The 26823-nt window shown below is 48.7% G+C and overlaps 1 protein-coding gene across 4 annotated transcripts in view; it reads left to right on the forward strand.

The window, feature by feature from the left end:
• EPHB1 (EPH receptor B1) overlaps nt 1-26823 on the forward strand; it is a 418394-nt gene that overhangs the window by 144259 nt on the left and 247312 nt on the right. For 3 of the 4 annotated variants that reach the window (XM_019748047.3, XM_019748058.3, XM_019748067.3), the window contains exon 3: nt 12399-13080. The exons of the other annotated variant lie outside the window; for it this stretch is intronic. In XM_019748047.3, coding sequence (XP_019603606.1) covers nt 12399-13080 — 682 coding nt within the window. The remainder of the gene's footprint in view (nt 1-12398; nt 13081-26823) is intronic. 4 annotated transcript variants of the gene reach the window in all.

The raw sequence follows: 26823 nt of genomic DNA on the forward strand, positions 1-26823 counted from the left end.
TTTCTAAGCCAGATGTATGGGGAGAGGTGGAGCAAGTGCTTTGTGATGTGTGGGGTTTCGGGGCAGAGAGTGGCAGGTCCAGGAGGAGCCTGGATGGGGAGGCTCCACTCCCAGAGCAGGTGAGACCTAGCCAGCGATTCAGAGGAGGACACAGAGGGTCCCTGGGATGGCGGGCTCCAAACCGTGATGGAGGAGCCTGCGGGTCAGCTCTGATCTCCAAGCCTTGACCAATGCTCAGGAAGTGAGGATTCCTGGGAAAGGAGAGACATGAAGTGGCCTCAGGGAACTGCTTTGTCCCATCCAATAGCCTCAATGTCAGTTCTACTGATCCACCTCATCCTCTATTTAAGGTGCTCCTCTGCTGACAGAAGGGGGTTCTAGGCATGGCACATCCTTATCTCCACGTGCCATGTCCTGTTACCACTCCTGGTGGGTGTCCAACACATTTCCCTATGTCACAAAGGACAGATGACATGAAAGACATTGGAGTCAAGATTCACACTTATCTTGCTGGTTGGGAGCCCTGCCTTCAGACTAGCACGGTCAGTGGTAAGGCTCTGTGTTTGCGTTTAGGTGCAGACACAGTTCATTGTGCAGCAACAAGCCAGAGGTGACTCCGGTGGGTGGTGACTCAGGTGGTGGGGACTTGCACGTGGCTGGTCACATATTCATGGGGACTGACCACAGGATGCAAGTGTAGGAAAGGCTAGACTGAGCTGGTGGTATTCGGAGCAATCCAAGTCGCAGGTGTTGGTGGCCTCATTGTGTGCTCTGCTGGCCGGAGCACATCTGCCACAATGGGCTTATTCTGGGAGCTGAAGTTTTAAAAGGGACATTGGAAAACCTGAAGTGTGCCTAGTGTGTGTGTAGGGGGTGATGACCAGTGATCCTGTCATTCAAAGAGTGTTTGTGGACCTGGGGACCTCAGCCCAGAGACAACCTGCAGCGAGGTCCGGGAGGCTAAGGAGTAAGATCAAGGCTTCCCCAGGCTTCCCAGGACCAAGCTCCCACAGCTGCATTCCAGGGAAAAGTCCCCGGAAGTGGGTCATACACAGTGGCCGCATTCCCACGATTTGGGCAGGAAGAGTAGACAGGATGGAAGTAGGTGTAGGTGTGTCCTCTTCACAGGCCAGATTTGATTGTCTCGCACCTTGAGAATGGGATTCTCCCCAACCCTGAGAATGGAATGAAGCCGAGAGCACCTCTACGAAGGCCAGCCTCTTCCTGCCCCCATGGCTAGCTCTCTTGGCTCCAGGACCTCTCCAGCTGCTCACAGTCAGCCTGGCCTATGCACAACCCAAACTCTGCACTCATGGAATGAGGAGCTCATTTCCCCATCCTGTAACCTGCGGTGGTGGCCCAGCTTCTGGCTGGCCTGGGCTCTGTGTTCTGAGCAGAGATCCTTCCAAGCTGAAGGGAAATGTCAGCAGACTCTCCCAGGGGTAACTCTGCTCCTGAGCAGTGGAGCTGAGGCTTGGGCAGCAGTATCACCAGGCTGCAGAGGCCTGGGGCCAACTCCCACCCCGGCCTTGTTCGACAAGGCCTTGTTGGGCAGCAGTGAGGACCACATTCAATAGACAGCTTAAGATAATCACATGTGTGAGGCACTGGGATAATGACAGCTGAATACCCTGCCACCGTTGCCATAGTGACCAGCCAAGCACTGATTCCCTCCTTTTTTTCTTGTGTTTCTGGGCCTCCTTGTTATAGGGCTGGCTGGTGGGGTGGGGGATGAATTTGGGAAGTGGGAAAGAGGCGGGAAGGGGGAGGGGCGACCCAATAGGGGCAGCCCATTATGCTTTCTTTAAATACCCCAGCTGGAGGTGTTTTAAGTCTCAACAGAGACTGGGGGAAACAGTGTCTTAATCCCCAGCTCCCTGTGAATTATTTAAAGGGATCTTGTCAGAACGATGAATTTGTCACTGTTGCAGTGTCAACAGCAGCAGCAGCTGTCATAAAGGCTGAAGACCCCACTCCAGGCAAACCCTGGTAGAAATGCTGTTGCCTGGTGGGGGTTACAGCGGCCTTGGGCTGTGGGCAAGGAGCTCCCTCCTGAGGCACAAGCCTGCAGTGTTTCTCCTGGCGTGTTGGCAGTGCCTTGGGTGTGAAATGTACCAGGATGCAGAGAGACATGTACCATCTGGACTCTGGGCCTGCCTGGCCTCACCTTCTATTAATGTGATTCACACGGCCCAAAGCCCAGGGATCTCTGAGCAGTGAGGGGTACTCAACCTGGCCAGGAGTGCGCAGAGCTGACCAGTGTTCACACGGAATTTCATGGGTGGACATACCCAAGGGAGGGTACACAGGCCCCACCTTGGCCACAGCCAGCACCCCCAACTACACACACACACACACACATGCGTGCATGCACACATACATGCACACAGGCACACACAGGCATATACACACATGCACACATATACACAATCCACATACCCACATATGCACACAGGCACACACAAGCATGTACACACATGCACGCATATGCACAATACACATACACACATATGCACACAGGCACACACTGGAGATGATGTACAGGTACCCACAGCCAGAGACAGAAGAGAGTCATAGATCATACGTATTGTGGAAGCAGAGCCAAGACTTTCAAGGAGACATAACTGACCTGAGCTCAGGGAGAGGCTAAGCATGTGTCTTTGGAGGGCCGAGAGCATAATAATTGACTCTCAGGGGTCTCTTCCTCAGCTTTATCACATGCAATCCTCACAGCCTCCTCGTGAGGTAGGTACTATTTGTGTCCCTGAGTTAGAAGGGGAAACTGAGGCTCAGAGAGGTTTAAAGACTTGCCCATAGTAATGCAGCTGGGTCTGGCTGACCCCAGAGTCTGTGAACTGGACTCCTGTGCTAAGCCAGGGGTCACTATGACCTCTAGGGTTCAGGGTTAGGCAGAGTAACAGCAGTGCTTCTTAATCCCAACCTTTTTATAACCTTCCCAGCAATCCAAATATATTCCACTTGGGGCCATTTCTGCCATGCCCACCTCCTTATAGTATTTCTTGCATTTTTCCACCATCTAAAGTTTCCAAAAGGATTTTGTGGAGACTCTTAGAGACTGTACTGAGAAACAATGGGTGTATGTTTTCCCTATTCTAATTATTTCCATATTCTAATTGCGTCCGTCACCCCATTCCGTGGAGTGAGTGAGTAGATACTAGTCAGGGAATCACCGAATCATTGCTTTGCGCACTGCAGTACGGTGGCCTTTCAAGGCTCTGGGCTTTCAGAAGCAGTGCCCTAATTCAAGTCAGCCTCGCAGCTCTTTGGCACATTATATGGGGCTGTGGTAATGAATGGGGGGCCATTCGTGTTCTTCCAGCCCAGCACATCTGGGAGGTAAATTAAGCATATTGGGAGGTGAGCTGGTGCTCGTGTCCCTCAGGGAGCCATTGAGTGAATGCTTCCTTGGTTGGTTGGTTGGTGTACTAAGTGGTAGATCCCTCCGGACTTGTAGGAATATATGCCCCACAGACCACATTTCACATTTTAATTAGCCCTCTAGCTTGTCATATATCCGAGTTCTTTCAGGCTTAGTCAATTGTCTACCTAGGAGCTGTGGTTTTGGGGTCCAGGCTGATCAGCGATGGTGGCTGCCAGGAGATTCTTGGGCCATTTGTGGGCTCTGTGAAGTTGTGTGCTGCCGGGGCCTTAGTGGGCTTCTTGTTCAGAGAGGCAGCCATCTCTAACTGGGAGCCTGAACGTGGGTCTTTGGGTTTCCTCTGATTGGGCAATGCCAGGGAGCTTCCATTATGGTTCCACAAGGCAGGGACTGTTTGAAAAATAACAGGTTCCTACAGACAGCAGTTTCTGCCTAAATATAGACTGCTGAGTGGGACTGAAACCTGTGAGCCATGTCCAATTTTGTCTCCCTGTGGTCTGAGCTGGTGGCTGACAGTGGCCGAAGGATGGCCTGCCTGGTTGAGAGAAGAGAACCCATACTGAAGCCCGCCCAGAGGAAGTGCTGGAGTTCCTGGCAGAGCTGGGAGGGGGCTGCGGGCTGGTCCTCTGGGTCTGTAAGGAAACAGAGTTTGGCTCTTTAGTCCCTGTGTTCTGCTGAGCAAAGGGCAGGATTATTTATCCAAGATGAAGGACATGATTTCCACACCCTGGTGAGTCAGCCAGGGGTGTACCCTGAGGTTCACATGACGGTGATGATGCTGAGGCTGATAGCAATAATAATTAGTACTTAGTGAACGGTGGTTACTTGCAGGCACAGCACTAGATGAGTTACTTACACGATCGTTCCGTCCTCACGACACCCAGAAAGGTAAATAGTATTTTGCAGATGAGGGAACGGAAGCTCAGAAAGTTGTTCCTGGTCACAGAACTGTAACTGGCAGAGGTGGGGTTCACCTGTCCCTGGCAAGCTCCCCACCTCCTCTCCACCCACGTTCCCCTTGCTCCGTGCAGTTTGGCAGCCATGCGGGCCTCCTGGCTTTCTTGGTGACGTGTCAGGTGTGCTTTCTCGGGAGAGTTTGTTCCGGTTCTCTGAGCCTGGAATATGCCTCCCTCATGTACCCTCCAGGCTGGTAGCTCCTGCCTGCCATTCAGATCTCTGCTCAGAAGGAGCCTTTCCATGATGGCCCCACTGCTGGTTGTCACTCACACGATCCCCTTACTTGCTCAACAGTGTTTAACACAATCAGACTTTATATTTTTCATTTGTTTGCTTGTTCATCCTCTGGGTCACCCTATTAGAATAGAAAGCCCACGGGGGCAGGGACTTTGAGTTAGTCACTGCTGTGTCACCATCACCTAGAACACTGTTTGGGGGTGCAAGTAGTTGCTTAATTCTTGGTTTAAACAATGGAATAAATAAGCTTCATTTGAAACAACTCAGAATAGCTGGATCTGGTTAAGCTAATGAAGGCCCAAACACCGATGTCAGTGATTTCTATCCTCATCCTAACTAGCAATGTCCAGAGGAAGTGACCCTTTCTGGCCAGGCCCTGTAGAAGTGGCTTACTTGTGGCTGTTTTATGATGTAGCGTCATGGTAGCCATTGGGCATTCTGTGAGGGGCAGAGTTGGCCTGGGTAGGTTGTAGCTGTCTAGGGAGGGGCCAACTATCACATATCTTTTCAGAACCCATGCCTGGAACTATCTTCAGAGGCAGAGAATGGAATCAGCTCACTTTATTTTTGTTTTTGTAGTCGTGAACTTCATTTGATAGTGGCTCTTCATTTTTGACCAAGAAATATTCTTTTGCTAGCTCATCCATCTAACTCATCAGATTTGGCTCCCAATGACCTTTGCCTGTTTCCGAAATCCAAATGTACCCCGGGAGGATAGAGAATGTATAAGAGTCTATGAAGTTTGTTCTAGAAGGCAGTGTAGATGGACCAGTGGCTGGAGTTTATGGCAGTGGTTTTGAAGGGGAACAGCATGTTTTACACACACACACACACACACACACACACACACACAACCACAGCTACGCATGCTCAAAGACATGTGCGCACACAATCAGCCAGACTGCTAACAGTCAATGTGCACTGTCCAAATGTCAACAGGCACTCTGGGCCACTACTGAGCCTTGGGAGCCCTGATTTCCAACAAGCAAGTCTAACACATCTAGATCTAGAGGAACCTGCAGGTGTCTTTCTCATGTGTCAAAGTCTTGGTCTGAAAGCCTGAACAAGTACTTTCTAATAGGTGTCATTGTTTTCTTTATTATGCTTATCTCAAGGACACGTGGCCGTTTGCATCAGTAACAGTGCCCTTTCAAAGGCTCTTCATATTCTGCTGGTTGTGCAAGGCTGCTTTGTTTCTTCTTCTTCCAGGGACCAGTGAACCTGGTGACACCAGCAGTAACTCCCCGAGGAAAGGATCAGGGTCTGAGGAGGCAAAGAAATTGAGGAACAGACCAGGGCCTTGCTCATCCCCTCAATCTGCCAGTATTTGTAGAGGGCTAGGCATGGGAATATGGAGGGGTCTCCAGCATGGGGTTCTGCTCTCTAGTGTGTGTGTGTGTGTGTGTGTGTGTGTGTGTGTGTGTGTGTGTTTGGTGTGTGGGGTGGGAGAGATGGATTTGTGAGACTGCAGCAGGACAGCTGATAGCAAGGCAGTGAGGTCAGGTGTTTATTGGGAGGCGTCCAGCAGGCAGCTGGATGAATAAGTCTGGGGCATTGGGGAGAGGTCAGTGATGTACCCCATGGTGGTTGCAGCCTTGTATGTGGATGAGATCACTCAGGATATTAAGTGAGTAGAAGGGAGTGAGGATGGTGCCCTGAGAAGCCTGTGGACTTGACTGGCCCCAGACATAACTGAATAAAAATGTCCTTTGTGTAATACCAGGGTTGTAAAGCTAAATGCATGGAATTATTTCGCTTGTTAAAATGAACTAATAATTTAGTCAAAACATAATTCCCTGTCCTCAAGGAGCTCACAGCCTGGTAGCAGAATCTAAAGTCACACACATGAAGCAATTAACGAATAGTTCAAAACAGGGTATTATCGAATGCTAAATTGCATGGAATAAGTTCAGTCATGCTTTAAGCATTCAGAAAAATGGTTGCTGAATAATATAAGCTGGGAAAGCGTCAGGGAGGAAATGAGATTGAGCTCCTTCCGAGGAGGGAGCTGCAAAGAGAGCTTGGTTCTGCCACCCATCAACCGACTTCGGGCCAGTTATTGAATGGCTCTGGGTCTCAGTTGCCCATTTGTCAACAAAAGGTCTTCGTCAACATGATCTATAGTGGCTTCCAGCCAGATTTATTATTCTCTGGTTCTGTGTCTTGGAAGAGTTGAGCTGGGATGAGAGTGGGGTGGAAGAAAAGTATTAGGGCCAGTCACAACATCGCGGACAACATCAAGGGTCAGAAATGGACAATCTTGTTGTCCAGATGTGAGAGGATATGGCCCCGGTTTGAGCTTCTGCCATCTCCTGCCTGGTCTGTTGTCATTAATTGCTGACCAAATAGTGGGCCAGAGCATTAGTCCAGGAAGAAAGTAATGCCAGCCCTAGCACATGGCCGTGAGAATGCAAGAAAGAGGCCAGATAGGGGGAATATTGTTCTGGAAGAAATGGCAAATGATGGTGACAAATTGGGTGTGTTGGATGTATAGGGAGTTTCTGGCCTGATACCTGCCTGATTCCAGGTTGGAAAATCAAGTGGTGTTTTGAGTGGGGTCCTGGGCCCAAGATTCTGATCGCATTTTTGAACCACCCTCCTGATTCTACCCAGGCCCTTGGTGTCCATGATAGGGTTGCTTCCTTTGCCACCTGTGCCTGCTCTAGATGCCACGTTTGCCCCAATTTAAGTATCACTAGTTCATCCACAAACATGATTTAGCACATATTTGTCACTTGGGATACAAGGATAAAGGGATGAGACGGGCATCCCTGGCTCAGAGGGTAGGAGAGCAGGGACACGAAGCTGCCTGTGCAGCCAGACTTTCTGTGGATGATAGAGACCACGGCAGCATTGTTGGGATATTGAGGTGTAGGCTGAACCAGAGAACAGAAAGGTTTTTGTTAAAGCTATGTTGACATATTAGTTACATGTCATAAAATTTACTCATTTAAATGTGCAATTCAATGATTTTTAGTAAGTTCACAGAGTTGTGTAATTATCACTATAATCCCATTTCAGAACATTTCCCTCACTCCCCAGAAAGATTCTTCATGACCATTTGCAGTCACTCCCCTCTCCCACCTCCAGTGTCAGCGAAACACTAATACTTTCCTGTCTAGAGAGTTCCCTTTTCTGGGCATTTCATGTCTCTGGAATCATACATTATGTGGTCTGTTGAGTCTAGCTTCTTTCATTTAGCACAATGTTTTAGAGGTTTAGCTATGTTGTTGCATGTGACCACAGTTCATTCTTTTACATTTCGGAATAGTATTCCATTGTGTAGCTACGTCCTATTTTGTTTATGCACTTACTAATCAATGGACATGAACAGAAGGTCATAGGAGTCATATTAAAGGCCAGTTGAGATTCCAAAAAGGGAGGACTACGGTCAGATTGGCACGCAGCGTTATCAATCTTACTCCACAGATAAAGATGTTCAAGACATGTCCTGGACCTTATTTTCTTTTAGTCAAATTATTTCAAACTCTGAGCCCCCTATCCCACTGAATGGTGAGAATTTTAATCTCAGTTCACGGTTCTTTCCACGATGACTGTGGAAGCTCCCAGAAACCCCACTCAGAGCACATGCTGCATTGTCCCTAGTCCCCGATCCAATGAGACCCAGCCACCTCCAAGTGCTCTGGGCATACCTAAAGCTCTGGAGACGGTGGCGACTGCAAGTAGCAACTTTGTGCTGCACACTTCTTACCAAGACTTGATATTTTATCTTTTTAATTTTTTGCCAATCTGATAAGCAAATCATGGTGCCTTGTTGTTGTTTTAATGGGAGGAGATAATTACAGGCAAGAAGACAGGAGGCGATATGTCAAATGCCTAGAAGTGGAGGCCGAAAAGCTGCTCCCGAATAGAGACCTTTTGGACACCGGCTTTGGGATGGGCAGTGAGAGCGCTGCAGGGCCTGGAGCCAGCACAGGCCTTGGGTGAAAGACACGGGGTCCGGAGTGAGAAATTGGGCATCTGTGGGGTAGTAGATTAAGAGTGGTAAAACTTCCCTTTGTTAAGGATCTGGGAAGTGGTGCCTGGGGACACAGGGAGCTCAAAGCCGGGTTGGGGAGGCAGGGCTGATGCATGAGAGAGTTAAGGGAACACGTGGCCCAGTGAGTCTGGGCAAACCAGCTTCTCTCTGTGCCCCTCGCTCCGCCCCCTCCCAACACACACGCACTTGGCTCAGTGAGAACCTAGAGAGTCTACCCCAAAATATCTTTCCAGTCTTCACCAGTCTGGTCTACCCACCATCATCTTTTGCCTGGACCACTACCACGACCGCCACTGGTCCTTTTCATGTACTCAAGCTGCCCTCCAGCCCAGCTTGTCCTCTGCATCAGAGAAATCTTTTAAAAACTGAACTCTAATCCCCTGTATTTTCCTCCCTAAAATTCATCCCTGACTTCCAGTTACCATCAAGATGAAATTCAGAGTTCCCAATTTGACCTCCCCTCCCCTTAGTCTTATTCCTGCCACCGGTGGCTTTTTATGCCTCTTTTGTCACACAGGCTTCATTCCTCAAGGGTGCCCGGTCACTTTTCCCTGCCATAGAGCCTTTGCACGTTCTGTTCCCAGGTCTAACTGCTCTGCCCCTCTCTGCTCCCAGAGGATACACACTTCTTCTGGCTAACTTCTATTCATCCATTCCCTCTCAGCTTGGAGGGTCTTCCCTGACATTCCTCTGTGTATCAGGTACACCCCCTCTCTTGGCACCCTGTAATTTTCCCTCACAGCAGTTAGCACAATTGTAATTATTTAGTTATTTTAATAACCATTTGTCTAATTTCTGTTTCTCTCACTAGATTATAAGCTTCATGTTGCTGCATTCCCGTGGCTAATGGAATGCCTGGCATAACATTGGCATTCAGTAAATATTTTTTCCATTGACCTATCAACAAGGTATAACTATAAAGCAATGAGGCTGATTCCAAGTATCATAAACAAATAGTAGTATTTGTCCCTCCCTGCTGGGAATGCCATTCTGCCCTCATCTTGATTTACCAAACTCGATCTCTTCTTTTCCTGATCCTAATTGCCACTTGCTTGGAAGCATTTATACCGCTTCTAGCCCACTCCGATCACTGATTTTTCCAACTCTTTGTAGCATCCACTGGCAGGAGAAGAACAAAATAGGGGGAAAAATGATTGGGAGACCCCGTGATGGCCTTTTTCCAAACAACAGGGAGTCATTTCCTTTCTCTCAATTTCTCTCTACTCTTTCCCTGTGAATATACAGCTATATTCCCCTTAATTTGCTTTGATCTCTCCCTTAGGAGCTGTCAGGGAATCAATTAGATTGGTAGAATTTTATGACTTGAGGTCACCCAGTATGATTCCTCATTTTACAGATGAGAAAACTGAGGCCCAGAAAGGTTAATGTTTGAAACAATTACCTCTGTTGGGTCTTATAATACCAATCAGTGTCATTTTCTAAGATAAATGTTCTCAATATCCCAGCTCCACAAGAGTGAAAATCCTCATTCAGTCTATTTAATGACCTACTGGTGGTGACAGTCTCAACGCTAAGGTGAGCCCCGAAAGGTGGACTTCCTGTCTGGCTCCCACGCAGCAGACAGAGCTGCATTAGTCTTGGATGGGTCAAGGACTCAGGCTGGAATCAGGCCCACAGCCTAAATGGGGGCCACAGGCTTCACCTGTGCATTAACAAAGGGGCCCCACATTTCTGCTGAGACCTTATACAGCACAACTGAAATCATGGATCGTGAGACCTGCTGTGTTTAAACAATTACAGAACAGCAAAATAAACCTGTCCTTCTCTTGAAAGTCATGCAGGGCCAACTGGGAAAACATTATTTCAAAATCGCCATGGAAAGGGAGCGAGGTCTGCAAATTTGAATGGAAACAACTGCCAGCTACTTCTCCCTAACATATTGGCTTTCTGATTCCAAAAAACCAGGCGAGCTGAACATAAGTATAACAAACGCATTTAAGTAGAGTATAATACAATCTTAAAGAAGGAATAAAAATTGGTCCTCGACATCTGGAGAGTCAATAAGAAGTTAGGTAAAGTCCAGGTGAAGTTTGGCAGTGTGCAAGGATCCCAGATGGAGCGCACCAAGGACTCTGGGATGGGGAGGGAACTGGCCCCCTGGGAGTGGTGGGAGGGGCTGGGGAAGAAGGGCCCTGGATAGACTGAAGCTCAGGTGCCTGAGTGGCAGTGGCCCAGGCAGCTGGAGTGGGTAAGCTCACTTTACAGGCCTCGCTCGGTATGCAGGGCCAGCTCTCCATGTGCCCGTTTGTTCCTCCGCACCATGCCAGGTCTTCAGATAATGGTGCATGTTTGAAAGTCAGCCTTGCTTCTGCCTTCCTGCTCCTACAGAGGGTTAATTCCGTGTGAGAAACTACTGTGGTGTATTTCCCTTGCACACATAATAGGCTGTTAGCTCTTTTAATGAAGAATCCTAGATTATATATTTCAACTCCACACTGTGAATAAGAAGCAATGAGCACAATATTTAAAGAAATAGGTAGTGTTTGGTTTCTTTTATCAGTGCTGCTAAATTGTCAAGGATCTTAATCCATTTTCTCTTCACTTTAGGAAGCTGAATTTCTTCTCTCCTTTGTTTACTTCTTAAGCCAACACACTGAAAGTTTCTGGGAATACTCCCAGTTCTTGAGATTAGGGTCCTGAGCCCCTGCCCACCCCCTCACCCCCACCAGTGTGGGCAGCTGCTTCCTCTCCCAGCACAGGAAGAAAGAATGACCCAGCAACTCTTCTTTGGCCCCTCGCCCAAAGTGGATCCGTTAGGGAAGCCATGCCTTCATGGGCCCCACTCCTTTTATTGCCTGTTACTGAAATAGTTATTCAGAGAATTCCTTTGGCCATTCAAAGCACTTCTTTCTATCTCCTCTTCTCCCCATCTTCTCTTATGGTCATGTGACCATGGATGAATTGCATGATATCTTTTTTGTCTGTAAATTGGGGATAATAGTATCTATTTCTATTGGGAAGTGTTGAGAAGATTGAGAGGCATTACTTAAGAAATGCATTGTTCCTCCTGTTCTTCCAATTGAAAGGGCTGATAAAAACGAGAGGACTTTTTTTCAACTTGAAGCCTGATCATCTCTCCCTTATTAAGAAGCTTTCCTTTCTCCCTAAGTAATACCTTCCAACATTCTCTTCCATCACTTCTTTGCTTGAAATTTGTACCAAATGAAGCTTAATTTTCTCCATTAAGGATCTCTTTTAGCAGCTACTCTTACCAGTTTTAGAGTCTAGCTCTTTCAAAGAGTTGATGTTATAAAACAAAAGTTTATGAGAACCTGAGCTGTTGAGAAATTCTGAGAAGCTTCATATTCACATGCTTTTCAGAGATATGAAGGCATTTCACCACAATTAAGAAATTAGGTTGAGTAATTAGTATTCAAGGTGGGGTGTCATGCAGTCGGATTCCTAATCCATGGAGTGGCTGTTGCGAGTAGAGGCTGTGTCATTGAGGAAGAAAGGTCCTGTCATCACGTGGGGCTAAAAGCTGCAGGTTGTCCCCATGGATGGAATGAGCCATAGTCACAGCATGTGAATAGTGGGTTAGATGAAGAAAGGCTTTCTAGAGTGAAGTCTGTGATATTTTAGGATGGGCTGCAGAGAAATATTCTGAAGTCTGTTTATAAGAAAGCTTTAAAAGCAGGTTAGATGTGTTCATTTCTCAGCTAGATTGGTGAGCTCTTAAGGCCCCCTCCAGTGCCAGGCTTCTCCTCTGCTCTGCCTCTCTTTGTCTGCTCACTGTCTATTTTGTGTTTTTGCATGTGTGTGCCTGTGGCCTACTTGGTACAGTGGGAAGAAGTCAGTGGCTATGATGAAAACCTGAATACCATCCGCACCTACCAGGTGTGCAACGTCTTCGAGCCCAACCAGAACAATTGGCTGCTCACCACCTTCATCAACAGGCGGGGGGCCCATCGCATCTACACGGAGATGCGTTTCACTGTGAGAGACTGCAGCAGCCTCCCCAACGTCCCAGGCTCCTGCAAGGAGACCTTCAACTTGTACTACTATGAGACTGACTCCGTCATTGCCACCAAGAAGTCAGCCTTCTGGTCTGAGGCCCCCTACCTCAAAGTAGACACCATTGCTGCAGACGAGAGCTTCTCCCAGGTGGACTTCGGGGGAAGGTTGATGAAGGTCAACACAGAAGTCAGGAGCTTTGGGCCTCTTACTCGGAATGGTTTTTACCTTGCTTTCCAGGATTATGGAGCCTGTATGTCTCTCCTTTCTGTCCGTGTCTTCTTCAAAAAGTGTCCCAGCATTGTGCAAAATTTTGCAGTGTTCCCAGAGACCATGACAGGGGCGGAGAGCACATCTCTGGTGATTGCTCGGGGCACGTGCATCCCCAACGCAGAGGAAGTGGACGTACCCATCAAACTCTACTGCAACGGGGATGGGGAATGGATGGTGCCCATTGGGCGCTGCACCTGCAAGCCTGGCTATGAGGCCGAGGACAGCGTGGCCTGCAAGGGTAAGCTCTGGGGCCTCTTGAGGCCTCTGCTGGGGCAGGGCCAAGTCTGCAAGGTTTCCCCACCTCCAGCCCTGGATCACACAGGAACAGAGCAGCCCAATGGCTCTTATAATATAAAGCTCCGGGGAAGTTCCCTAATACTAGGCCTGATGATTTTCCAATTGTGTCCAATCAGAATGTCTGTATTCATGGCAGGGGGAAGAGACAGGGAGAATTCCAAATGATGGATAATAACTTAACCCACTGAGTTATATTTAATTTTGGGGCATTTTCACATTCTCTCTCTCTCTCTCTCTCTCTCTCTCTCTCTGTCACACACACACACACACACACACACACACACACACACACACACACACACACAGCTCTGCATCCTGTCTAGCTCCATACTCTGAGGCATGGAGAATTTGGGTTGTCATGGACAATTCACTCAAGGGTAATTGAGAAGTGACTGAATTTGGAAAATATTTTAGTTGATTTCAGTCCAGCTCCCACAGCACTCAACTTGGTACTGAACCCATGTAGCTCATTAACTCAAAGCCCTCTGGCTTGGCTGTCTTCCTCCAGGGGCTCAATGCCAGGCCCTGGGGCAGGGAGAGAGCTAGCTTTGGTGTATCCTGGAAGGAGATGGAGCTTTTGGAATGGGGGTGGGATGGTGTCATGAATTCTATTACCTTTGCTTCCAAATGATGCAAACTTTGCAGTTTTGGGGGATTAGGGTACTGTGCGCTCACCTCAGCTCTCCTAAGCCCAAAGCAGCACATGTCCTATATGTGGCAATCAATGTGCTGACCTGGCTCGAGCATCAGTCTTCTCTGGGAGTGAATAGAAAGGTCTGGAGGGTGCATACCTCATCTGTTGCCTAAATGCATGGAAGAGGAACATGGGGGAATCCAGAGTTGGGGAAGAGAAGACTGCTTTCCTTTATTCAATTTCGTTTGTGGCCTTCAAAGTTTCAGATTCTTTCAAGAATGGGACTTCCCACATGGACCTTGGAAATGACCTCCTTGACCCTAACCCACCACTTGGGTGGCCCCAGTCCTTTGGGACAACTTGGAGGTGGGAGGCTGTATTAGTTCCTCCTTCTTCATTGTGAGCCTCCTGCCTCTCTTATCACCCCCACCCCGCCCGAGCACCAGACCATCCCTTGCCTGTCTCCTTCTCCCCTCACCTTGCTCCCCAAAACCCTGAAGGCAAAGCACCAGGCTCAGATGGGATTGCTAATGCCCATCAGCTCTGTGATCCTTTGAACTCATCTAATTGCCTGGGTAGGGGCACTCACACAGCCTTTCTGCGGCCTGCTGAGAGTGAGAGCTGTGCCATTGTGTCTTTATTGGATTTCTTGGTTATGGTACCCATGATGGATGGTGTGGAAACAGAGGGGAGAGAGTGCCAGATCAAGTGATGAATCAACACAGACAGTTTTAAAACCAGCCCGGACTGGTCCCAGAGTGCTCTTCTTTGTCCCGTTGGTTGGAGGAGGGGCAGGAGGCGCCCTCTTTGGCATTTGTCAGGGTCCGAGTGGGAATCCAGGCTCCAGGCTGAGTTCTTAAAGGGGCAGGTGCAGCAGCTGCCAGGCACACTTGCAACAGTGTGGGTGATTTCTCCAGACTTCAAAGGGCTGCCATACCACACTTGCTGGCTGGAGCCCTCTCGTTTTTCTCATTATTTCCTGAGTGAAACGGCAGGAACCTGGGCAAGCATTGATTGGTCCTGATTTAATTGGGACTCTGGGAACAGGCTCATTTCTTTGGGCTAATTGGAACTTTTCTCTTTTGGGGGGTTCTGCTGTCCATGCTACTTGTCCATCACCTCCGGTGGTTGTCTTGGGAGGGCCTTTGGGGACAAATATTTAAATCTAAGTGGTTTCTTTCCATTCTCCCTCCCTAGCCCCAGGCCCCTCTGGACTTTTGGGGGACATTCCTAATCTAAAGTTATTGTGAACCTGGCTTGATTTTACAAACTGCTTCTTGTAAACTTATTCGAGTGTGGAGGAAATGGGGAACATAGGACACCATCCCTTTGCCATTGTAGAGGCATAGGCAAGCACATTTTGGTGGCACTTCTGAAAGTGGAGAGTGGCCATGAGGCAGCATCATGGGTCCTGCTGCCCAGCAGCCTGGCTGAGCTCAGTGCCCTAGAATGGCAGAGAATCCCCCATTTCCCCTGTCTCAAGAACTTTAATTTGCATCTTCCAAATTTTTTTTGCCCTTTTCTTTGCTGGTAACCTGGTCTTGATGGCTGAGTTAGACCTCCCTTCCCAGAGCGCATAGCCAGCTTCCCCCAGGAGGTGAGGGGCCCTTGGGCATAGACCGTGATTCTGATAGAGTTGTACATCCTTTGGTTTGGGGTGGGCCATGCGTGTGGAAAGGTCTGTGATGGGTCCCATGGTCTATCTTCAAAAGAAGTACCCACCTATTTTGGGTGCTCAAGCTGTGCTGTCAGGCGGGCACCATGGCTGTTCACAGCAGTTCTGGGGTGGTATAGCCAAATCTCATTAGGCCAGGAGCACCGAGCCTGGTGGATGCCAGGCAATTACAAATGAGAAATAGTGAACCTCCATCAGCTGCCCTGGAGAAGGAAGGAGAGGCAAGTTACTGTCTCCCAAGCCTTGAGAACTGATGCGCTGGAGCCAGGCTTGGAAGGCTGGGTAATTTTGTGATTCACACAGGTATGTCGATTTGATAGATTTTCTTTTCTGGACATTTGAATCTGGGCCTTTGCATGGGTTGAATTTACAGGATAGTGGAAAGACTATCCTTTATATTATTTTTGTGGCATGCCAGACTTTTGTGATGGGCAGGAACCTTATTTGCCTGACTTGCACTGTTCATCTGTTAAACCCTCTCCTGTCAAAGTCATGGTGACCAGTTGCTTGGTTGTGCAGAGCACCTGGAGACCAATTAGGCAACCCAGCCAGCAAAGAGTGGTCCTGACCTACAGCTGTTCCTGTTGTGATGAGGGAGGATGGGAAGATAAGCAGAAGAAGCTGTGGGGAGAGCTTGCCCATTAGAATGTGCAGCAAGCGGCTTACACGTTTTCTTGAGGGCCCAGTGGAACAGCGTCTGTTCCTGACTCATCCTTTCTATAAGCGCAGGTTGGACCAATCAGGCAAGAGCACAGCAGCCTGCTGACCCCACCAGTGACTCTGACCCCATCATGTGTTTGTCTCTATGAAATTGTTAATTACTAGGAAAATGGCCCATCTGCCCCCACTTCAAGTTTCATGCTCATGGTACAGTGGATTAATGAGAAATCATGGCTTTGTCTTTACCTACCCTCATACCTTCCCTGTTCAGGTTGATGACTAAGGCAAGCCCCTGTGTGGGTCCCATAGCCTAACTGTCCCCGGGCCAGGGAGGCCAAGAGTTGGTGCACAGCAAGATTTTTCTGTGCAGTGGAGTGTAAAATACTGCATTAGCTAAAGTTGGTTTCAGGGGGAGATGGGGACGCTAAGACTGAGTTGTTAGGGGGAACCTGGCATGGGTAGGCCCCTTACCTGTCTGTTAGAGCTTGGGGGCTGCAGTATCGCCTATGGGTGTTCAAGGAGGGGTCCCGTGTGCTGGGATAGCCTCTGGCAGCGAGGTCCTAGCTGGAGCAGTGTACCCATGGGGCTTACACCTGTGTCTGCCCCTATGGCTTTCCCTCCCAGGCACAGTCCCTGGAACTTCCAGAAAGAGCTTCCTCATTAGCCTTCCTCTCTAGCCACTGTTAGGACTCAGGAAATGACAATACAATGCTATACATACCCCTCCCTGCCATCCTCCCTTGCTCCTGCCCCTGAGGTATCCAGGCCAGCCTTGGCTCACCACTGCAGAGGGCACACACTGAGCTACGGTGCCTAGGCCCTCATTCTTGGTGCTGTCACTTGCAAAAGGGGAATGGAGTGTGTCCAGGTGGAAGAGGCCTAACCTAGAGACAGGAGTTGGTTTGAGTCCTGGCTCTGCTGTGAACTGGATGGTTTTTAGGCAAGTCCTTTTCCAGTGACAGTCCTATCGTGTATGCCTACTTCTCAGGGTTTGTGAAAATCAAGAGTGACAATGGATATGAGAATGCTCTGGAAGCCATGCAATGCCATCTATTGCTAGGGGTCATTGCCCTCAAGTCCTAAAGCATGCCATCTGACTCTGGTTACGAAGGGAACAAGATTCTGGAATGAAGGTGGCATGTGGTGCTCCCACCCAGAGACACAGGTCAGCAGGAGTCCTGAACGTTCAGTCGTTTACCTACCGGCACCTACCCGGGTCCAGCTCCATGACTTTCCACAGTGGCCAGTGAAATCAGCACATGGATGTGACCCACTGCCACTCAACATGTTAATGGGTCAGTTAACACACGTTTGAAAGGTGTGGCTCATGTGGCCTGCCTTGAGGCTGGGGGTCTGGGCAGGTGGTCTTTGTGAGCTGGATGTCTAAGTAGGGTAAGAAGACTCCCCAAGCCGGATAAAGAATGACGGTCTTACGAAGCAGTAATTGTTGATCCCAGGGTGGGCATGAGAATCCACAGGAAAGCTTTTATAAAATGGCATCCCAGGTGCCTCCTTCTGAGACTGTATTTAGTAGGTCTGGTTGGGGCCCAGGCCTAGAACCCTGGGTGTAAGCTTCAGACCAGGACCATCTATATAGCTGGAGTCTAGAAGAAACGGGCCCCAGGGGATGTCACCGAAGGTGTCCTTGGGCCTGTGGGATTTGTAGAAGGGGTAGACCTGAGAACTTGAGGGGACATAGAAGGAGTCTGGGATCAGGGACTGCAGGAGCAGGCTGGAGGCTGGGTGGACTGAGCACGTGGCCTGCAGGCTGATAGGGAGGAGACGAGCGTCAGTGCACCTGGAGTAGGTGGTGGGGGCTATGGGACCGCTGTGCAGGGTCCTAATGATGCCAGATGGTGTAGACTGGCACCTCAGCTGCGAGGAAGCCCGAGAAGGGCTCTGGGCAGAGAAGACAGAGACAGGACGCTGAGGGTGGACTGTCTAGGGGTTCCAGCAAAGACCAGCCTTCCCCGTAGCTGTCTGGCACCAGCGGTTCGCTCAGGACTGTCCTCTGAACAGCAGGGGTGCCGCCTTGTGCTCAAGGGTGCATCAAACCTGCAGGATTCCCATGCCCTGCCCTGGGCCTGCCAGTCAGGGCTGGGCTGAGGAGCCAGGTTCTGTAACCAGGGGTCTATGCGACTTTTGGAGGAGGCTCTCGGGTCAGCTAAGACCCATCCAACTCTGGATGTTGGCGGGGCTTTGACAACTGAAGAACAGAACAGTTCTTCGTTCATCTGTCTCCCTGTTCTGTGTCTTTCCCGCTCCCCACATATCTGTCGGAGCCCCGAGTTGGGGCCTGAAACCTCCCGGAGGTCACTCACTGCCTTGTGCAGCTCTCCCACGACACTCGTCAGACCAGATACTTCCCTGCCTTCTCCTCAGAGGGTTCTCTTTCGGAGGCTTCGTCTTCACTCCTCTCCTTTCTCCATCTGGGGACTTTTTTTCCGGGGTAATTTTCCACCTACATGTAAATTCTTTCATGTCTGGAAACCCAAGGGATATTTTGAACCTTTTAACCATTTCGGTGCCTTTGTCAACCTGAGCAGCTGAGATGAGCCAACGTATAAGCCTGGGGGAGTTGAGATGAAAAATCTGCAGGATACGAAAGTGGAGAAAAATGTGTCTAATTTAGTTCCTCTTGGGAAAAGAAGTTTCTGGAGCCTATTTCAATCTCCCTAAGGGTTGCTGGTCTCTGCTCTGGGTCTCCACCTGCCTCCTCATCCTGGATGCTGAAAGAGAAAGTGGCGGCCTGAGGGAGAGCTGTCGTGTGTGTGTGTGTGTGTGTGTGTGCGTGTGTGTGTGTGTAGGGTGCACTGCAGTGGCAGCTGCGTTCACAGGCACTGAGGAAACCTTTCTGATCTCTCTTGCCCATCAGCATTTGGCTGGTGAGTGAGAGGAAGGCCACAGTTCAGACAGCCTCCTCTCAAGCCCCCGGGAGACCAGCTCTGCGCAGGCCCTGGGAGGCCAAGATCATTAACACCGCAGCCCTGTAAGATGAGCTTCATAATAGGATTTCCCGACAGGCTTCTTCATTTAGAAACCTCTCGGGTCTCCTCTGATCCCCATGATGGCTCTGCCCAGTGTTCCCCAAAGAGGAATCTGATATAATTGACTGCATGTAATGGGCTATGACACCAACATGAACAACAGCAAACAGAGCTCGAAGGATGCCCCTCTGCCAGACTGACTCCAGCATACCAGGCATGGCAACTCGGTCCCAGGCTCCGCTGGTGGCAGAGGATGGCAAGGAGGCAGAGAGGAGGGGCTGCTCTGGGTTCCAAGTCCCCTTGTGCTCGGCACTGCCCCTTCTGCCTTTGAAAGACAGGGATTGATGTACCCCAATCCCAGTGGTGTTGACCAAACAATCATGATGGTCCCAGGTCAGTGATAGAGTTACTGAGAATGACGGGCAGTGTTTTGTGCAGGAGCGCTGCTCTGGGTGGAAGTTCATGACCTAATAAACATGTGTTACCAAAGATGATAACAAAGACAGCATAGGGTCGTTACGGAGGTAGTGAAAACGTCACTGGGCTAGCAGCGCAGCTGGGCTCCTGGTGCCACTTATTACACCATCATTGGCCATAAAGAACTATAGAGTCTGAAACTGCCCAAGTTGGGGTGGGAGTGCGTGGGATGCTGAGAGACCATCTATTCTGATCGCCTCCTTATCCACAGAGAGAGGGCAGCCAGGGAGCACTTCTGGGCACCAACCTAGGGAGCCCCAGCTAGTTAACGTCACAGCTGGGATCAGAACCCAGGTCTGGAGAGGCCACCATCTGCCTCTGCTTCTGAGTTAGATGTTAAAATTAACCGTCCTTAAAAGCACAAGAGTATTTCCAGGAATATCAAACTTCTGTCAGCTGCTCTCTCATGAATTCTCTCTCGTATCTGTGCTGTCCCTTGTTTTCTTGGGTTCTGGGCACTCCCTGGAGCCATGCAGCACCAAGCACGGAGCTCCGTGTTGACTAGATACCACCGTCTTCATGTTAACCTCTCTGGGAGAAGTACTTTCTCTGCAGATGCTCAGACAGGTTGCCCTGCCTGTGAGCCATCCAGAGTGTGCACAGCATTGTGTAGGCCAACTTCAAGCTCCCTGGGAAGGGTGAGGTCTAAGGCTTTGTGCTTACAGAAAAGGATAGAGGGAAGGTAGCAGGGCTGCAGGCTGGGGGCCTGGCTGTGGCTCTTTAATTTACATATCTGCATCAAGGGCAAGCGTGGGCCCCTGGGGCTGAAACCCAGCTCAGACTCTGGTCAGATTTACCCCCTTCGCTTTCTGTCCCCATCTCTCTCTGGAGCTGGACAGTCCCTTTCTGTAGAACTTACTCGCCTGGAGGGAGAACTGTCCCTTTTGAGTTTGAAGGATGTAGAGGAAGAATTGTATTGAATCTGAGCCTGCCTGGAGGGAGAGCCTTCAGTTCTGGGCCCTGGAGAGCTCTGAGGGTCTGAGTTCCGTTTCCAGTGCTTGTGGCCATTGACGAGCTGTGTCACCTGTGTCCAGTGCCCCTGGACTTTAGTTCTCTCTCAAGGCAATGGGGTGAAGAAGAGTCTGCCCAGGACTTTTGCAGACGGAGAAGGAATGCATCCCAAACTTGGGCACACTGTCAGGAGCAAGCTTTATTTTGCCAAGAAGGCTTGGACAGGAACATTGAGATAGGGGCGGTCGTGGTCTTTCCCCATAGGAGGGGTCTCTGCCTGCAGAAATCCTATCTACACTCTCTTTGCTGGCTCAGTTAAGAGCTTGAGTACCAGTTACCTGAGATGGCAGCTGAGTCCTCCACTTTCATTTCAAAGGCCAGCCAACAAGCAGGACAGGCTAATCCTGGGAGATGTGGCTTAGTACAGAGGAGTACGTCTGGGTCTGCTCTGGGCCTCAGCATCCATCCCATATGACAGAGACCATCTTATCTCCACCCAGCCTACTGTAAGACAAGTTTGCACCTGCAGGTGTGCTGGACGCATCTCCCAGTGTGCGCGTGTGTGCACGCATGCAGGCTGGAGTTACCTGGTCTCTGGGTATGACCCTGGGGGCCTGCACTGGCCATCTCCTTGCAGGCCTCAGGGTTCTGGCTTCTAATTCCCCAATCAAGTTGGATTCCACTCGTGAGTTCATGTAGAGTGAGTGGGCCCTGTGCTCATTCTTTCTTTAGGTACTTAACGGGCACCTAGACGAGCCACACCCTTTATACTTATGTACTCAGATTGAACACTTTTACGTCTAAGAATTTGCTACATTCTTAGCATGCTCTTCGAAAATGCTTGCAATGTCAAGAGGACAAGAGGGCCACAAGTAGCTCTGTTGTCCTGGAGAACTCAATGGAAGATGGCTTTTCCCAGCTAGACAAGACTTCTAGTAACCGTGAGTTCAGCCCGCCCGATGACGTTTAACTTTGCTTTCCCACAGTGGTCCCCAGCCGGCTTTTAGACACCCTCAGTGATGGGACACTTACACGCCCTGAGGCAGCCTGGTTCACCTCTGAGCCCTGCTTCCTAGTACTGAAATGAGTCAGGGGCCCACTGCTCCAGTCCCTATGGTAGAACTCTTATGCAAGTCTCCCTTCTCCCAAGTTACCTTTTGTTGTTATTATTTTTAAAAATGTTTTTAACAGGTAATGCATGGAAAATGTACATTTCCCTCCCACTCTGGTCCTCACCAGGGTTCCTCATTGTTAGTTTCTGATAATCTCTTGCAGAGAGGGTCCATGTATTTGCATACCCAGATATAGACATTCTTTCTCCCACCTGCAAAGGGCCATACTGCACAGGGTGTTCACCTGGTTCCCCTTACCCCCTTTCTTACTTAACAATGAAGGTTAACAGTAATTTGGTTATGTTACATAGAAATCTGGCTCTTCTTTCCAATGATTGTGTAGTATTCCATTGGATGGATGTACCTTTATTTAATTGGTCCTTCATTTATATACATTTAGGTTGCTTCCTGTTTTTTGTTATTTCTAAACCATGTTTCAACAAATATCCTTGTGTATTCATGTTTGCACTTCCGTGTGAGCATATCTGTGAGACAGACTCATGAATTAATTTATTCAATGAATATTTATTGAGAACTTTCTATGTGCTAAGCACTTTTCTAAGAGCTAAGAATGGAAAAATTCTTAGAAGTAAACTTGCTGAATCAAGAGTATATAAGTATTTAATTTTGATAGATATTCCCAAATCGTCCTCCAAAAAAAAGGCATATTCTACCAGTTTTGCTCCCACCAACAATGTAAGAGAGTTCCTGTTCCCTATACCTTTACAAAGATAGTAAAATATCAATCATTTTTAACTTTGCCAATCTGATAGATGAAAATCAGCATCCCACTCTGGTTTCAGTTTGCATATGTCTTGCTGTGAGAGCCACTGAATGTGGCAAAGTGCCCTGAGTTGCTCTGCTCAGGAGTTGAGACGCAAGCTTTCCTATCTAATGCGTCACCAAATCAAGTGAGTTTGCATGTTGCGGACAGTTTGGAGTTTGCTCACTCCATGATGTGGTCCGCCCTTCGCTTGCCTCTGTTCCATTTCCTCCTGCCTGCATCCCATCCTTGATGTGTTCTTTGCCCATCTGTAGCATCAGGGCATTTTGGTACATGCCATGCACCTATTTCAGCGTTTTCCAGATGATGTTAGGTGAAAGGTCTGCAGATGGGGCAGGACAAGGGCAAGTGCTGCTGTGGAAGGGCCAGGCCATTCTCAGGTCCTCTCAGGAAAGACAGCCCAGCCTGGTTTGTTGGGAAACACACCTCACTTTTCCATCTTCCTTCCCTGCCTGGGGCCTTTTCTGGCATCCCTGCTGATCCGTTGCAGCCCTGCTCTGCAATGAGGTGAATCTCTCACCTCTCGGCCCAGTCTCTTCACCCCCCATCCCGTCCTTTACCAGCTTACCTCCGGAGCCTTGGGCCTCGGCTCACCCTGATGATTCCGCATCAGCTGCCTCTTCTTGTCACCAGCCTCTAGCCTTCTCTTCATTTCTTCTGTACCAACCCAGCTTCACCAGACTTGCCGCCCCTTCCCCAGAATCCGTAAACCAGTGTCAGCCCCATCTCTGACCAGCTGTCTATGTCGCAGGCCGGAGCACACACCTTCCCACAGCCCTGCTGAAGCCCAGGCCCTGCTTCTACCAGTGAGCGTTGGCTTAGCCCTGGGTCACTGCCCACGGCCTCCACCTCCTTCTGGTTTTTCCAACTCTGCAGCAATTCTTTTTCTCTACCTCTCTTACTTGCCTCATTCCCCCTCTCTTCTCCTCTCCCCTCCCCTCCTTTTCCTTCTTGCCTCCCTCCCTCCCTTCCTTTGTCACTGCTTTTCCATTAAAATAAATACTTTCAGGTTAAAATATGAGACAACTTAAAGAAAATAATAAATTAAAAACCTGGCTTGTAGTTATGGCAAAAAAAAAAATAAAAAAATAAAAAAACCAATAAAGGTAATATGCAAATAACATGTTTGAAAAGAATGCTGACTTGCCCTGTTTACCTGGGCTGATAAAGTAGCTTATACACTCTTCAAGGAATTCCCATGTTTTGTTGTCAGCTCATGTGATAATTATAATTGCATGGAAACACTACTACAGTGTGGCTGTCATTCATGGAGCACCCATTACGTGCCAGATGCGCTGCCAAATTCTTTCCCTGCACTCTCTCAAATCCTCACCATAGCCCGATGAGGGGCACACGATTAACATGCTCATTTTTCAGTTGAAGATACTCAGGCACAGAGAAGCTAAGTAACATTGCCAAGGTCATATAATGTAGGACTCGGGCCCAGCTAATAACTGCCGTTCTCTACCCCTCCCCCCAGATGAAGAAGAGCAAGATTCGTTTAGGGGCAGATTTGTGATTTGTGGTGGCAGCTGGGGCTTCAGTGTCCCATTTGGGTTGAGATATAAACTTCACTAGGGTACCCCAAAGAAAAGTCATCAGGGTTTGATCTTCATTTCCCGTTGGCTAGGGATGAACTCACCCTGGAGTTCATGGTGTGACCATTCCCACTGGCAAGAATGAAGGTGCAGTTGAACCCCCCACACCCGCACTTCCATCGTCGGCCCAGCTCTCCCTTTTACTCTTCTCCTTTCTGAGCTCCTCGTTGGCAGGGTCATGCCTGATGCTTCTCTGCATCTCAAATGCCTACTTTGTGCCATCTGTTAAATGAGAACAAAACAAAATGCATTGAAAACAAATTTTGTGGAAGCAGGATGTGAACAGAGGAGGAAGGGAGGCTTTGCATTAGGATGTGTAAGAAAACATCCCAGCAGCACTGAGTCGCATAAGCTCCGAAGAAACGAGTCAGGAAGCAGGCACGAGTCTGCTGACAATGCATGCACTTGCAGAGGTGATGAGAGCAGGGCCAGATGGAGGAAGTCACCAGTGATGGCAGAGGCCTTGTCTGTCTGTTGTCCAATAGAGTGATACGTTGTGCACACACACAGAGAACTAAATCAACAGAATGGTCACAACCTCATACGTCATGAAACACTTTCACCAAAAGTTGGTGATAACGTCTCAGTTTGACAGAGGACATAAGGTCAGTGCAATGTGTGTATTTCAAGTGGAAAATGACAGTCAGCTCTTTGTACAAAATGGATAGAGCTTCTCATTGAAATTGTATGGAATATGCAAGAACTCCACCAAATCATGAACTTGGCAAAATTTTGCCTGTTCTGGGAATTAGGCAATTTGAGGATTTCTGTTTGGTTTCTGAGTCTGTCACACACCTGGCTACAGTCATTCGAATGTGGTGACCCTTGTCACTTGAAGGTTTTCTTTTCTCGCTGGGTCTGTTTGTCTTCCGCTCTGCATCTTTGGCCAAATTTATCTCCCCTGTTTTCTTTTCCTCCACTTATTCTGTTCCCTTGTCTTCTCTCTTGATTTGCTTCGAAAATAGAAAAAAAAAGGGAAAACACATTTCATTGGTAGGATTTTAATGCATGGATGGCTGTTTCTATTCATTGTTTTTATTTTTTTCCCTAGGAAACTGTTTAGATGCAAATTGCAATAAAAAATGAATTCTTCCCTGTAGTAAAATACAGGAAATCAATGTTCATCATTGACATCAATTGCAAATATTACAAGAGTCATTTTTGTCATCAAATTAATATATAATCCCACATGTCGATAATAAGATCATTCATTGAAAAGAACAATAGCTTTTGTCTGTATGTGTGTAGAATGCCCTTCTCCCCTGTGCTCATTCCTTTACTGTTTCTGGAGCATACTCTGCTTATTTCAGCTTCTTCAACCCCATTCTTGATTATTCTTGGCTTCTGAGAATTCTCTCTAGCTTCCCTTTTTTTCTAACATCTTTCAAATCTTGCAATCCAGCTACTAGTTAAGGACCAGTAACCAAAGCTGTTAATTATTGAATTGAACATTTCCAAACAGGGTGACTGATTCAGTCTTTCAGGTCGATAACCCTTTTCCCTCTTGTGGGGATCTTTGCCCATCTACCCTGCCCACTCTCCTGATAACTTCCTGTAATGAAAACTCAATTATTTGGAAGAGTGTTTCCTCTTTGGGGATTGGCCTTTTCATTTGTCTTTTCTCTGAACCCCATGAAAGTGTGCTTACTGCCTGCTCCTGACCCACCTGGAGAGCGAAAAAGTGAACTAACTGTGCCAAAGGAGCAGCAGACGCCCTCACCTCTGAGGACAGTGGATATTTACTACCCAGAGAGCTGATAGCATCAGTACACAGCCAATTGGTCATCCACACACCCACTTCTTCCTGACCCAGGAGGAGGAGGCAGAGGTGGCTGCCCCTGCACATCCCCAGGGGTGGTAGCTTTGCTCCTCTCCCTACCCTGGCTTCCCACAGTGGCCAGGCCTCTTCAGACCGTCTCCCACAGTCTCCTTTCCTGCTTGTAGCTGAATGCTAGCCCTTCCTTCTGGACCACAAAGGGCTCTGTAGACAGACATTGTGTGTTGTTTGCCAACACGGGGGCCCGGGTACACAGAGGGGGTGAGGAAGAAGCCATCTGCTCTCTCCTTTCACGCAGACCTTTGCTTCCTCCCTTTTTCACTCTCTCCGCCCCTCGCTCTCTGTCTTTGAACGTGCATACAAAAATTAAAAAAAAGAAAAAAGCAGTTGCTAATTAGAGCAAGAGAATGAGAGTAAGCCTGGAAGAGGGATACAACAGAGAGGCCAGCTCCTGTGCAAATCAGCCAGCTTTTATGAGCCACTGAGGGAAGAACAAGGGGGGCCCTGAAGGGGCTTGGGAGGGATATTTTGACAAAATAAGCAACAAAGCTTCTTCTTCAGAATGGCAAAGAGGGGCTTTGTCCTAACCTCCCGTCATAGAAGAGGAGGAAACAAGAAATGACAGTTTCTTATAAACTCCCATCGCTAGTGTCCACCTGCCCTAGCTCTTCTTATCTTTTTCACACTCTCTCAATAGCTCAGTAAACAACGGTGTCAATTTTGGGGACATTTAAGTGTATCCTTTTATTGGTAATTTTTGTTCTGGCTGATAGAGAGTGGGACATCATGGGCTTCTGGTCCCAGGCTGGGAGCTTCCCCGTACAGGAGCCGCTGAGTCATCAGGAAGCCCCAGCTTGGAAAATATCCTCTAACAAATCAAAACTTCCTGTCAGGGCTTTTTTTCACTCTGTCCTAGTCTTGGTTCACCAGGGTATTTCTTTTCCCAGCCCTGTGTCATTAAGTTTTCCATGAGTCGTCCTGATGCATGGCGCTGAAGTGTTGGCTGCCTGGGGACACAGCAGCCCGTGT

Source organism: Rhinolophus sinicus, chromosome 5, assembly GCF_057876585.1.
Source record: "Rhinolophus sinicus isolate RSI-liver-muscle chromosome 5, RSI-T2T, whole genome shotgun sequence".
NCBI classification, from domain to species: Eukaryota; Metazoa; Chordata; class Mammalia; order Chiroptera; family Rhinolophidae; genus Rhinolophus; species Rhinolophus sinicus.